Genomic DNA, 13,191 nt, shown 5'->3' with positions numbered 1-13,191 from the left:
TGTCCCTCATTGCTTCTTCATATTCTTTAACAAAAGACAATAACAATAATTTGTTACCAAGGCGTGGACGAGATCTAATGCTCCCCACGCTTAGAAATCAATAATTTCATACGTTTTCAATAAATAGCCTGGGTGAAGGGAAGTCTATAATTTGTTTCCTAGTGATTATAGTAATTTCGGATGTCATGGCTGGAACAAAATTCTGTCGCCACTAAATGCCTTGTATTTAGCTGATACAGCGGTATGTTATTAAACTAATATTTGATAAGTGTATATCTAAAACATGAGTAATTACTAGTATTACCAGCAAAATTGGTCTGTATCGTTATATGCCATTAGGTTGCTGTTGGTAATAATTTTACCGATTTGTGATGAACGTGACTATCATAACTGATTTATACACAAATATTTGAAATAAAATATCGTAAATTTAGATTTCTTTAAATTATAATCAAAATGCTTCATGGATTTATGCTTACACTTTTTTATAAGATAATTATAAGATTTTATTTTTAATCGATTTTTTATAATCATGTATTTTTTGTATATTTCAATTACTGTATAATTATATATAAAAAAGATTATATAAAACGTTCAATTCTGAACTACTGTTACCTTGACAAATGTATAAGGTTGAATTATTAGTGACAAATGGGTTTTTTGTCGAATTCTTACACAAGAACTTTAAGGGATTTTTTGTAATAGGTACCATTTTAAAGTTTACTTTATTAATTTTATTAAAAAAATAATAATATATATTTACAAATACATAATGAATCAAAATAGCTCAGGTTTAAGTGGTCAGTAGAAAAAACGAGTCATATATTCTGAAAGAAAATGACAAAATATTAACTCTTACTCTTTTGAACAGTAGAATCCTCTCTTATTACAAACTAGTATCAATCTTCTAACATTTTAGCATTCCATCTTCCTTGATAACGCTCTTCTATCTGTTATATTCTGGCGAAATCGTTCACCTTGTTTGTCATTCGCCATTCCAAGTTTAGAAGGGGAAATCGAAATGGGAATAAAAGAATCATTTAAATTTTTTTAACAAGTCATTCACTAAAAATTTGGCATGTTCAAGGGTGGAAGAATCACATTTTCTTGTAGAATAAGAGGTTCATACTTAACGTTTGATTAACCATAAACAAAGTCAGTTATTTTTGTTCAATCTTTAACTTCATAGTGGCCTTTTGGTGTTTCTACCGTCCCACAAACAGAGAAGTTCTATATTTTCATACGTTTCTTTTAAAATCACTCAATATGCAATAGGTATGGAAGGATAACGGTTGCCATTATGGAGTAATACAGCTTTTAAGAGTAGATAATATTCACGTTATTATTAAGAAAGGTGACGTGTTAGACAACCATATCATAGACAATGTTGTTAACAATGTAATAAGGAATTGAAAACACGTAATCTTATTTATTTTAGAAAAACACAGAGTAATTAAACAAAAATTGAAGATAGTTTATATTTTACTTAATTACTATAATGCAACAGTAAAAATATTCGAATGCCTATAAAATTGCGCACAATATCTCGCGTTTTTTCCGCGTTTTATCGCCGTTTCATGGTTCGCGCTTAATGCCATAAACTCAAAATATTAAGTCGGAATAGAGCAATAATATTTTATTGTGTATTTATTTCGGAAATGTTATTAGATCTTTTTTTGCCTTCACTTCATTTTATGGCGCAATAAAAAATGGCAACTAAGTAATGCCATCCATTACAAAGTATGTGTACTGTAAATTATCTAATACTACTCGAAAAGTTTCTAAAATTCTCTAAAGAAACTAAGAAGTTGGACACAGAAAACTTTGTATCATATTTATTGCATTGCTACGAAAATAAGAATAGAAGAAAACAAGAGAAATAGCTGAAAGAGCTAATAAATAACAAACAAAATCAAAGAATTCAAAAATATTAAAAAAAACTTAACGCTAACAGATGCAACAGAATATTTTCTCTGGAAAGTAACAAAAAAGACTAAAAACCTCAATAAAATAATCCACCCATTAAAACTGATAATAATATCTGGGTTAGGAGTGATACAGATAAAGCGGAAGATTTATCTAAACACAAATCACTTCAGCAACAAATTAATTCAGCGTGATATCCCCTTAGAACCCATAACTTATTAACAGACGCATAGTATATAGTACATAAAATAAGTCAGAAGAGTATCTAGAATAAGATTTAGTATAACGGAAACCATATTATAATATTTATTGTCCTCGGGCAGATTGTTCCAAGAGATCAATAAAAAAAATTGTTACGAAACATTTTAAAACAAATTATTTATCCGAAAGCCTAAATTAAATTCATAGAGACGTTTTATTGCTCTTATACAGATAAATCTCCTAACTGAAATTTATAATTAAAAGCGCTCTCCATTTTCCCGTCGAAATGTCAGGTTTCATTGGAAATCTCTTGTTTCCAACGTGCATACAAAGATATAAAGAAATAAAGGTTAATTAATTTACATTCATTAAACTCTGTATTATAAAGCTGTAAAAGCGTTTGTTTCAGGGCTTAAATTGTGAGGGTTTTTATTGAGTGTTATTTTGTTACTGTTATGGGTTCATTTTCCAGTGGTTGTTTTATGATATTGTAAAATGGGAAGTAAATTACCAGGTGTACTAGGAAGTTATTACTGTTTCCTTTTAGAAAAAAAAGAAGAACGTAATTTTTAAGAAAATGGGAACATGTATTTATTCACAGAATTGGCTATTTGATTCTATATAACATACTATGTCCATCTAGACACGCAATGACTGAATGACTTTCTATTGACTGAAGAATAAAAATTAGTATTATGGTAATTGTTGTAACATGTGGGGCAAAAGTGCTACCACTTTGATTGCGCGCCATCTGGGTTAAGTGACTCAGTTATGTGGCTTAGCTCAGTTTCGCTTAAACCATTGTGTTGTGTAGACGTCCAAATTTTATTATGGATAAATATACGCCGCAAGAACAAGCAGAAATAGTGACAATATTTATTGAAAATAATCGTTCCACTAGTCGCATTTCCACATATCTACACGCAGTTTAAGGCGAATTTTGAAAATTGATTTGAAAATGTTCCCGTACAAAATTCAATTAGTTCAAAACTTTCTACCGAGAGATCATGATCAACGAGTTGAGTACAGTAATGCAATCCTAAGACTGTCTGGTGAAATTGAAGATTTTTCATCTAAATTGATAATGAGCGATGAAGCCCATTTTCTTCTCAGTGGTCTCGTTAATAAAAGGATCAGTCAGTTTTGGGAACACAGAATCTTCAATTAATTCATGAAATATTATTGCATCCACCAAACACAACTATATAGTGTGGCATTCATGCTGGAAACATCATTGATCCCTATTTTTTTGAAAATGATCAAGTTTGTTGTTATTATTGTTACTGTTGAATGGTACCAAGACATGACTCGAAATTTTCTTGTGCCTGAAATGGAAGAGCAAGGACTAGAGGACAAATGGTTTCAGCAAGATGGGGCCATATTACACACAGCTCGTTCAACAATTCAATTATTGAATGACGTTTTTCCAAGAAGACTAATTTCGCGAAGTGGCGATTTAGCATGGTCAGCCAGATCTCCGGATTTAACAGTACCAGACTTTTCTTATGGGTTTTTTTGAATGAATATCTTAAAGACAATATCCGGCACGAAACTGGAGAAATTCAGCCTCAGATGTTACAGGATGTGATGAAAAATGCCTTAAAAAGAGTCGAAAGTTGCATAGCGAACTGCGGTCACAATATAGCCGATACAATTTTTCAGTTATTACGAAAAAAAATGTAAGTATATATATATATATATATATATATATATATATATATATATATATATATCATATATATATCGTGTAAATAAATGATATTTTAATTTAATAAAGTATACTTACAAGTCAAACACTAAGTAATGGAAATTTTCCTCCTGTATACTATCGTGTAATCTCACTGAAATAAAGGGAAAAATAATTATATTAGTACACAAGAATCAATATTTTAAATAGTAAATTTGGCATGCAAAATTATAGTTATAATTAAAATGGTATTACTGCTTCGACTAAATGTTTAAAAAGCCTTAAGAAAAAAAGTATGGAGATCATAAAACTATAAGTACAAAAGCTATCGTTTAGGAATCGATTCAAACCTGAGTTTTAAACCTTAATAATGCATTTTAAGCCTATATATATATATATATATATATATATATATATATATATATATATATATATATATATATATATATATATATATATAGCAAAGGTTGCAAAGATTCTTCCTCTTTACTAATGTAATTCTGGTAAATATTTAAAAAATGCTTCTTTATATACTTTAATATATAGTTGAATAATAAAGTGAACTATTAAAGCGAAACCTTTTAAAACATGTAATTTAAATCGTGTCAAGGATTTAAACTTAAAAAATGTTTAAAGGGCTCAAGCAAATTACTTTATCAGATAACTGAACAAGTTCTAACTTCGTATTTATCTTCACCATTATACAGCAAACGCAATTGTTAATATAAACTTAAATAAGAACTTTCTTAAAAGTTTGACAAGATAATGTCGAAATACAGTATTGTAAGATAAACTTTGCCAAGTTGCAACATTTCCCTCAGAAGCTTGATAACGTAGCTTATGAATTTAATGTTATTATGTAATATAATGAGGCCTAAACAAACTGAAGTAAAGTTTTTCCCTGACTACACAGTTTAAATGTTTAATATAATTTAATTAATCATGATTCTTATGTCATAATTATTTAGTGAAATAAGTGAAAGAGAATATGGCTGGTTCCCAAATATTATTTACAACTTTGCCAACTTGCAACGCTTCGTTCGAAGTCTTGATAATGTAGCTTATGAATTCAATACTACTTTGTTATATATTTGTTATATACACAATTTAAATTTTTAACATAATGTAATTAATCGTGATACTCCCTGATACTCCCTTCATAATTATTTCATGAATAAGTGAAAAACTTTTTGCTAAATGTTATTTTCAAATTATTTAAGTTGTAACATATCCTTTGGAAGTTTGATAATGTAGGGTATGAATTTAATGTTATTATCTTATACAATGGAGAATATAGAATTTATTTAAATATATTTTTCCGCCCAATTACAATTTTTAACATAATTTAATGCTTCATGATTCTCATTTCTTAATAATTTAGTTAAATAGGAACAAGAAATTACAATCCGTTGCCAAATATTATTATTTGCAATTGATTTGCTTAATGATCTAGCTTAATTCAATGTTATTATCTTATATAATAAGGAATAAAAGAACTTAAGTAAATAATTTTGCCTAGGTCCACAGTGCTAATTTTTAACATAATGGAATTGTTCACGATTCTTGTATCATAATTATATAGTGAAATAGGTGGAAAATATAATAACTGTTTGCCAAATATTATTCTTTATAACACTGCCAAGTTGCAACTTTTCCCTCAGAACTTTGACAATGTAGCTTCATTAAATGTTATCATTTTAGATAATAATAAATAAAATAAAATAGGTAAAGAATTCTCTCTTGCTCCATAGTTCATAATTATTTAGTGAAATAAGACTAGTTGACAAATGCCAAATGACAACTTTGCCAAATTGCCACATGTTATATAATAAAGAATAAACTAACGGAGCTAAATAACTTCTTTTCTAGTTCCATAGTTTTAAGTTTGTTCATAATTTAATTACTCATGATTCATATTTCATTATCAACGAATATTCTTTGTGGGTTATTCAAGCTAACATTTTCAATAAAGCGTTATTTTAATTAATACACATTATTGTGGCTATAAAATGTAAAGCTCATCGTTCATTAATACAGTTCGTTTTAATACATTAAAGTGTGACGTATATAAGAACTGACAGATATACATCTGGTCATTTAATATACGATAAACTACTGCGACATCTACATTTCAATGTCGAGAAACATTCTATATTCTCATCGCGCCTACCAATAAAAGTATCCCCCGACATTTCAAATAAACTGCCGTACATAAAATATAAGAGCGGCCATTTTTTCATCGACGTAGCGGCAGCGACGCGCGGATATATACGATTACGTCTTTTCAGCGAGAAAATCTCGACTCTATTTCGTCAGCGCTTAAGGAAATACACCGAGTCAATTTGTATGGCTGAATAAAATAAGTCCTGTTCATTGGGCGACAACATCAGTCGAATGGGGATGGTATCGGGAATGTTTACTTTTGGGAGAGTGTTTACCGAAGCGGGAATGGCGACAGTGCATTAGGAAAGCTGCGAAAAAAGTTCAACGCGACGAATTCGGATTTGACCCTTCAACTGTTCTAAATAAATTTGTTTTTGTTAAGTTCAAGGACCATTTCGACATAAAATTCTAGAAGTTTGATCGTTAAGAATATAAGTTGTAAAATGTGAAAGGGTTTAGAAAATAAAAATTATGAATTTGCTTAAAAAACTATTATATTCGTCGGAAGGAATAGGTTACTAGATGAACAGTAATACAAAACGACAGTGAGGGCGAAAATAGGTAAAAATCAGCCCGACGTCTATTAACACCATTTGTAGCAGATAATCCCTTCAAATCACAGTACAATCCATAGCCAGTGCAGTACCAGTCGTATAATATAACATATATAGACAGATAATAATATTAATTAGAAAATATTCTAATTGTTTGTGCTTTGTTAATTTTGTCTTTGGTTTTAAATGTAATTAGATTTAGTATTATTATATTACAGAAAGATTAATGAAAAATTATAAAATGTCAATCATATACTATTACATTATGTCCAAAAAACTCGTCCGAATTTTTTTTTAAATTCCTTGTATAAACCTTCTCCTAATAACAACAAATACCAAAGGAATAATTAGCCAGTTTGGTGCAGTAGTTTTTAAGTTATGCGCATACATACATTTTGGCGATTAATTTTTATTGATAGAGATTACCTTATATATTATGAAACTACACGTGTTAATGTATATTAATTCTTAGATTATATATTCGAAAGAAATCCCCAAATATTTTAAAAAATATTGTTGATTTTATAAAAGTGCCAATAATATAAAATGCGTATCATAGACTATCAAATTATGATAAAGATATTAGAGTTCTGTTTCTATTGGTAAGTTTAATATAATAAAATATTAATTGTATGCAATTAAATTAGGCTATTTCTGCGAGTGTTACTAGATCTAGATTGAGTTAAATTAGAAAACAGATTCTACATATAAACAGTAAACAATCATTTACGCATCTGTTAAAGATGGCTCCACTTACATAACTGCTTATTTAGACTAACATTACATCTTTTTAACTAAATATTCTAAACTACAAAAAATAGAATACATTTAGAAAGATATTTATTTCAATATTCTTCTTAACAAAGTTCGAAGGAATAACAGACTTAATGGCTCTTAAGAATAAAGTGAAACCAACTAGTCTAGACTGACTGTCTCACACAGTAATCCGAATAGATTTTTTCGCCTCCCAAAAGATATTTAGATTTGCTTCTGACCACGCAGCCGGAGGGGGAGGATAGAGGGGGTGTAGGTCACGGGTTCAAAGACCGCCGAACTGGAGGGGTTCGGAAAACGGGGCCGTCTAACAAAATCCATTGTTCGTCCATTGCTCCAAGCTCTTTCCGGTTTTTATTCCTTTTATTAAAAAATACGTAAATTCTTAGGAATATTAGTCGGGAAATCATTCATGAATTATTATTACGAGTTGATAATATTTGCGTTCTACCGAGATTTAATGTTTCTTTTAAAATAATACGATATTTCATTATTTCGAAGAGTTTAGTAGTTTGTAATATTTAAAATTATCTTTCTAGTATTTCTCTTTAAACATTTTATATATTTGAATAAAAATAAGGAGATGAAAATATTCTTTTTATCAGTCAAGCATCTTGAATAGCTTTTTTTTTAATTAATTACATTATATATACTTAGTACAATCTTAATTTACAAAGTAATTTATTATTACTATTATATTGTAGTTGATTCTTTAGACAAGCAGGGTAAGTACGGTATTGATACATCAATATGTATTTCCATTTAACTTAAAACTAAAGTACTTCAGCTAAAGTTACACTATATAAGTCTACACTTATAGAAAATACAAGTTCGTCTGGTTTGATTCGTTTTATCTTCTAATTTCCTGCGTACTGTCCAGTAGCGAAATTTTGGATCACATCGTACATTCATTTGATTTTGAGGCCATCGTGCAACTTTTCGTTGATTACGTAGAAGTAGGCATTGGTAATTAATTGTAGAACTTTGTTTTGGCTACGTTGGATTACTAGTTGGTTTTATGTTTTAGTGCAACCCCATATCTGCACTTCGTAGGTCCAATTTGGCTTTATGATTGACATCACTTTAGGTCAAGTTAAGAGTATCTTAAGACTAACCAGTGCAGTTGCTTGACTTTGAGTATAATTCGCTCTGCTTTTTATCTAACAGATGCCGATAACCAAATGACACTTTTGATTTTTAATTTTATGACAATGTCCTTTCGGTTATATCATTTTGAACGAGTACAATGGAATCACAGCGGCTAAAAAATAATATATTTGTTGAAATCCATCGATTATAACGATGCTGATATTAGGTAATACTTTTATTAATATTTTTTACTAAATAGCAACATTTGTAGTAAAATATTTGTATTCTTTTCAAATAACAAGTTTTTTCGAGGTCTTCAAAATAGGTGTTTGTTTCAGTGATGGTCTCTTCATGTGACCAAATATCCTACCACCCAGGAAACTCTGCAGGCCTGGAAACAGGGAATAGACAGCAGGGAGCTAAAACTGGAGAATATGCGAATAGTTGCGATAGCTTTCCCAATTTACGAATTTCTGTCATGTCGTATATTGTCTTGATGGAAGAATTTTTTTCATCAGATGGGGTAGTTTTTGCTTCAAATCAATACCTAATCTGTTAAAAAGCTCAGTATATTATTCGACGGTGACTATTTTACCCCTTTTAAGATGATAATGAATATGAATTACACAATTCGGCTATATTTGGTACACGTTCAATTCAAAGAAATCCATTATTTTGATTATTTTTTGGTCTCAGTAAACCACTTCCTACCTATTAAAATTGTTGACGTAGAGTCTCCACAATCCCCATCAATATTTTGCTTGGTTTTGGCGATGATTTTTAGAAAAAAAAGCTATTCAGCACATGATTTTTTTTCATATTCGTTAAAATCCTATTCGTATTCCTCAAAAATCCTCACAGTAATCTATTAATAGATACCAGTTGACGGCAGCAGTGATGCATTTAAAGTTATAGCGCGGGAAATTCAAAGTCACTGACTTATCCAACTGTCCTTGTAGGTAAAGGTCGTATGTCGACATATTTTGTCTTCAAATAGTCCTCTGTGTAAAATTCGGAAAGAGGTCTTCGATAAAAATAACATATTTACGATTAATTATTATATGAATTATGTTGAACCGAATAAATTGACTTTATTACCGACAAAAATATGAAAAACCTTTTCAACGAAGCCAATATATAAAATATTAATATATTGTCGGAAATATATTTGTATTTCCCGAAAATAAATTATTTTAATGAATAATTATATAGACTTAAATTAGCACTATTCGCATATATACATTTATTGACCAATAAAAATAAACCAAATAAACGACTGCGTATGGAATATAAATAACGAATATGTTTATATTTGTTGTATCGAATATGCAACGGCGATGCAAAGCCTTTATGCGCGATATATCAAAAAGCCGATAATTTACGTTGGAATAAATTAAAGGCCACTCGGAAATCGGTTATTAATAATTCATGGATTTTATCGAGCGTACATTAATAGAGATTCTAAATCGGGAATTTTTGTTCTTGCGCTGGCTGGCGATCTTCGACGACAGATCCATCTATTTACTGTACCGCTGCCGTACACGTTATAGAGCAAAAGTTAAATATTAACTTCTGTTATTTGGCTTGGCTCGAGAAGGAGCCGCGACAATGGATCGATTACACGAGGAAAATGTTAAAGCCCAGAGCGTCGACATGTATTAGCTTTTAGTTCGATCGAGTTGTGCAAGAGATATCTATATAGATTATTGTTTTCATTGTTGGAAAACAAGTTTCAATTTAATATCGGCGTTATTGTATAGATTTTGAAAATATAGTATTTTTACTCGTGGCGTAATGATATATTTAGAACTCAAATTGTGAATTATTTTAAAATATTTTCCACCGATGTATAAAATATGCTACGAGGGCAGTTTGACAAGTCAGTGACTTTTTGAATTTCTCGTGCACTAACAACAGCCAACCTCTACAATTATAATAAAAAAGAACATTTTCGTATGCCCATCAAGCATTATTTTTACTTGGAGATCGTGCACTATCAATTTCAATAGAAGCGTTTTACTGAGTTCAGCTGTGACCCTGACGAACGTTGTAAACTAACGTTCAGATCACTTAAAAGAGGACCTCCTGTCAGAATGCTCAATAAATTTGAAATGATATTGGACGATCCGAAAATGATAAACAAGAAGTTAACATGAGAAACAATATAAAGAAGTAAACATCTCAATTGAGCGGATGAATTATATTTTACATACATATTTGGATGAAAAACGTGATTAACTCAGCAATTTTTCACACCAGACCAGCAAGATAACCGTATGGTCTTTTTAAAAGAGTTCTTGGAGATAGTCAGCTGCAATTCGAAGGAGTTTTTGTGTTATTTCAAAACTTGGATACATCACAAAACACTATAGATTAAGAAACAATCAAAACAGTGAGTTTCTGCGAGTAAACGTGAACCAAAGAAGGCAGAGATGTGTCTGTTGGTCAACAAAATCATGGACATAGTTTTTTAGGGTGCGAAACGGTCACCGGCGTATATTGTTCAGACTTGTTCAGCTTGTGGACAGGAAATGAGCGCATTTCTAAAAGACCAGTGTAATACCAGGCCAAAAATCTGTAGATTACTATACACTGTTACAGATTTAGCATCCTCGCGACTATTTCCTCTTTCTACGCCTGAAAAAATTGCTGCATGGTATGAGTTTTGAGGGGAATGAAGAGTTCATCACTAAAACAAACGCCTATTTGGAAAAAAACCTATTATTTGGAAGGGATAAAGGAAACTGGAAAAACTCTAGACATGCCATGTTATAGTAAATCAAATATATTGGTATACAAGCTCATATCATGGCTCGAAGTAGATTCATGGCTACGTCAACATATTGCGTAATATAGTCCCTGAATATTATTAGACTAAAAGTACTAATATTGGACGACTTTTATGACATTCCGTATATAAAAAAATATATATAAACGTTCGTTACAGAAGCGAAATTATATTCAATATGTTATATATTCTACATCTCAAAAATAAATATATATAAAGAAATATAATATATATGGATATAATAATGTATATTTTTTATATGTTATACAGAAAAAACCTTATAAAGATGATTCAAAATTGAACATTCTGAAAACCTGACGACCCACGAAACAAAAAGTAAAAAGCCTTTTATTATATTACGTAACATAACACATAAAATATGATAAAACTTTTTTTGTCAAGTCAAAAAATGTTGAAGGCGAAGACTTTAATGAGTTAATCGATGAAACCATCAATGGAGATCGGTAGTGAATAAAGACACAACAATGTTGTTATTCCGCATGACAACGTTCGGCCACATGTTGCAAAAACCGGCGAAAACTTGGAAACTTTAAAATTGGAAATGCTACCCCACCTGCCGTACTCTCCAGACCTTGCTCTTTCTGATTACTATTTGTTTCGACATGAGTCGTGAACTGCCTGAGCAGCACTTCATTTCTTATGAAGATACTAAACTACGTAAATTGTCTGAATTGCGGCTATTGATAGACAATGATTTGTACTGCTTTGTACTAATTTATAGGTCAATATAAAGATAAACAATGGAAATAAATATTCTGTAGACTTTAAACTCCATTACCTTTGGGTGCTATAAATCTGACGACAAATAAAAAAAGTTTTATGAAAAATGCTAATACCTGTACGTCCGCTCGGTATAATCGCGGATAATCTTTTATGTAAAACAGACCGTTACCATTATATATCAAAAGGAATATTTTATTTAGAGTCCGGACGAACTTCTTTATTTCGGTAATATGGAGGCACGGAAAAAATAGGAATTGATTTAAATTTATATCTCCCGAGGGACTTAACGAAAGTGTAACATAAATAAAAAATAACTAGACGGGATGGCAGAACTGGGCCTAATGGCATTAGGAGTTTATGTCCATTAAGCCTTCAACATTCATAATAATTTATCAAATTTATTCAGTGCTGTGTTTGGTATAAAAATTCGCTCAAAATATTATACCTCGAATACGGAATATGGAAAATGCAAACAAAGCAATTTCATTAAGAATCGAAGCTGCTGTCATTTAATTTTAAAGCAATGTTGCTTAAACTTATGAGTTGTTAAAAAATATCGTGAAATAGAAACAAAAATAGGAAATAAGAATCAATTATCCACTTTGTCCAGAATTTGATAATTTTGTCACCCCTTTAGATTTTCGCAAATAAAGTGGATGAACCAAATAATATAAATATCTGGTAGAACAGAAACAGCTGTCATTCTTCGTGGAATAGGCTCGTAAAAAGTCTGAATAGTTTCCAATGACGTATTGTTTCATTTTTATACTAAAACATCCACCGATTAACTCAATTATTGAGATGGGAATGTACTCTTCACTTTCTACTCAAAGACTCCCCATAACGGTTCAATTATATTGAGGTCTAGCATTTGTGCTAGACAGGGGAGATTTTTGACAATATTCTGATGATTCGCAAACCAACACTGAAGTTTTTTATCTGTGTTTATGGCATTATCATCCTGGAATATTGAAGTGTTTGATAGAAATATGCGTCATAACAAGAACTTCATCATTGAGGATTTCGAGTTTCTTAAGTAAATGCAGAAAACACCAAACAAATGTTTTAGGTAGTAAACATACTTAGTTGTTTTTGTTTTATAGACTTGAGCACTTCTGTAGATTATTAACAAGAAAAAAACTTAAGCAGGAACAAGAAGGAATCGGTAATGCATAATGGGAGAATGTTATATGAATCAGCACCCTGACAATATGTGATATGTGACAGATACCTACTAGAAACAAGAACAGAAAATGCAATTCATT

The 13,191-nt window shown here is 30.5% G+C and overlaps 1 protein-coding gene across 10 annotated transcripts in view; it reads right to left on the bottom strand.

Annotated features, from left to right (window-relative positions):
• Positions 1 to 13,191, bottom strand: part of CaMKII (Calcium/calmodulin-dependent protein kinase II) — a 224,880-nt gene that overhangs the window by 64,050 nt on the left and 147,639 nt on the right. For all 10 annotated transcript variants that reach the window (XM_076408264.1, XM_076408272.1, XM_076408263.1 and 7 more), the window contains exon 4: positions 3,914 to 3,968. In XM_076408264.1, coding sequence (XP_076264379.1) covers positions 3,914 to 3,968 — 55 coding nt within the window. The remainder of the gene's footprint in view (positions 1 to 3,913; positions 3,969 to 13,191) is intronic.

The sequence above is a fragment of the Rhynchophorus ferrugineus genome, unplaced genomic scaffold (genome assembly GCF_030347505.1).
Source record: "Rhynchophorus ferrugineus isolate W39M unplaced genomic scaffold, kcgeb_rfMv2 rfM6, whole genome shotgun sequence".
NCBI lineage: Eukaryota > Metazoa > Arthropoda > Insecta > Coleoptera > Curculionidae > Rhynchophorus > Rhynchophorus ferrugineus.
This window is presented reverse-complemented; position numbering and strand designations above follow the sequence as displayed.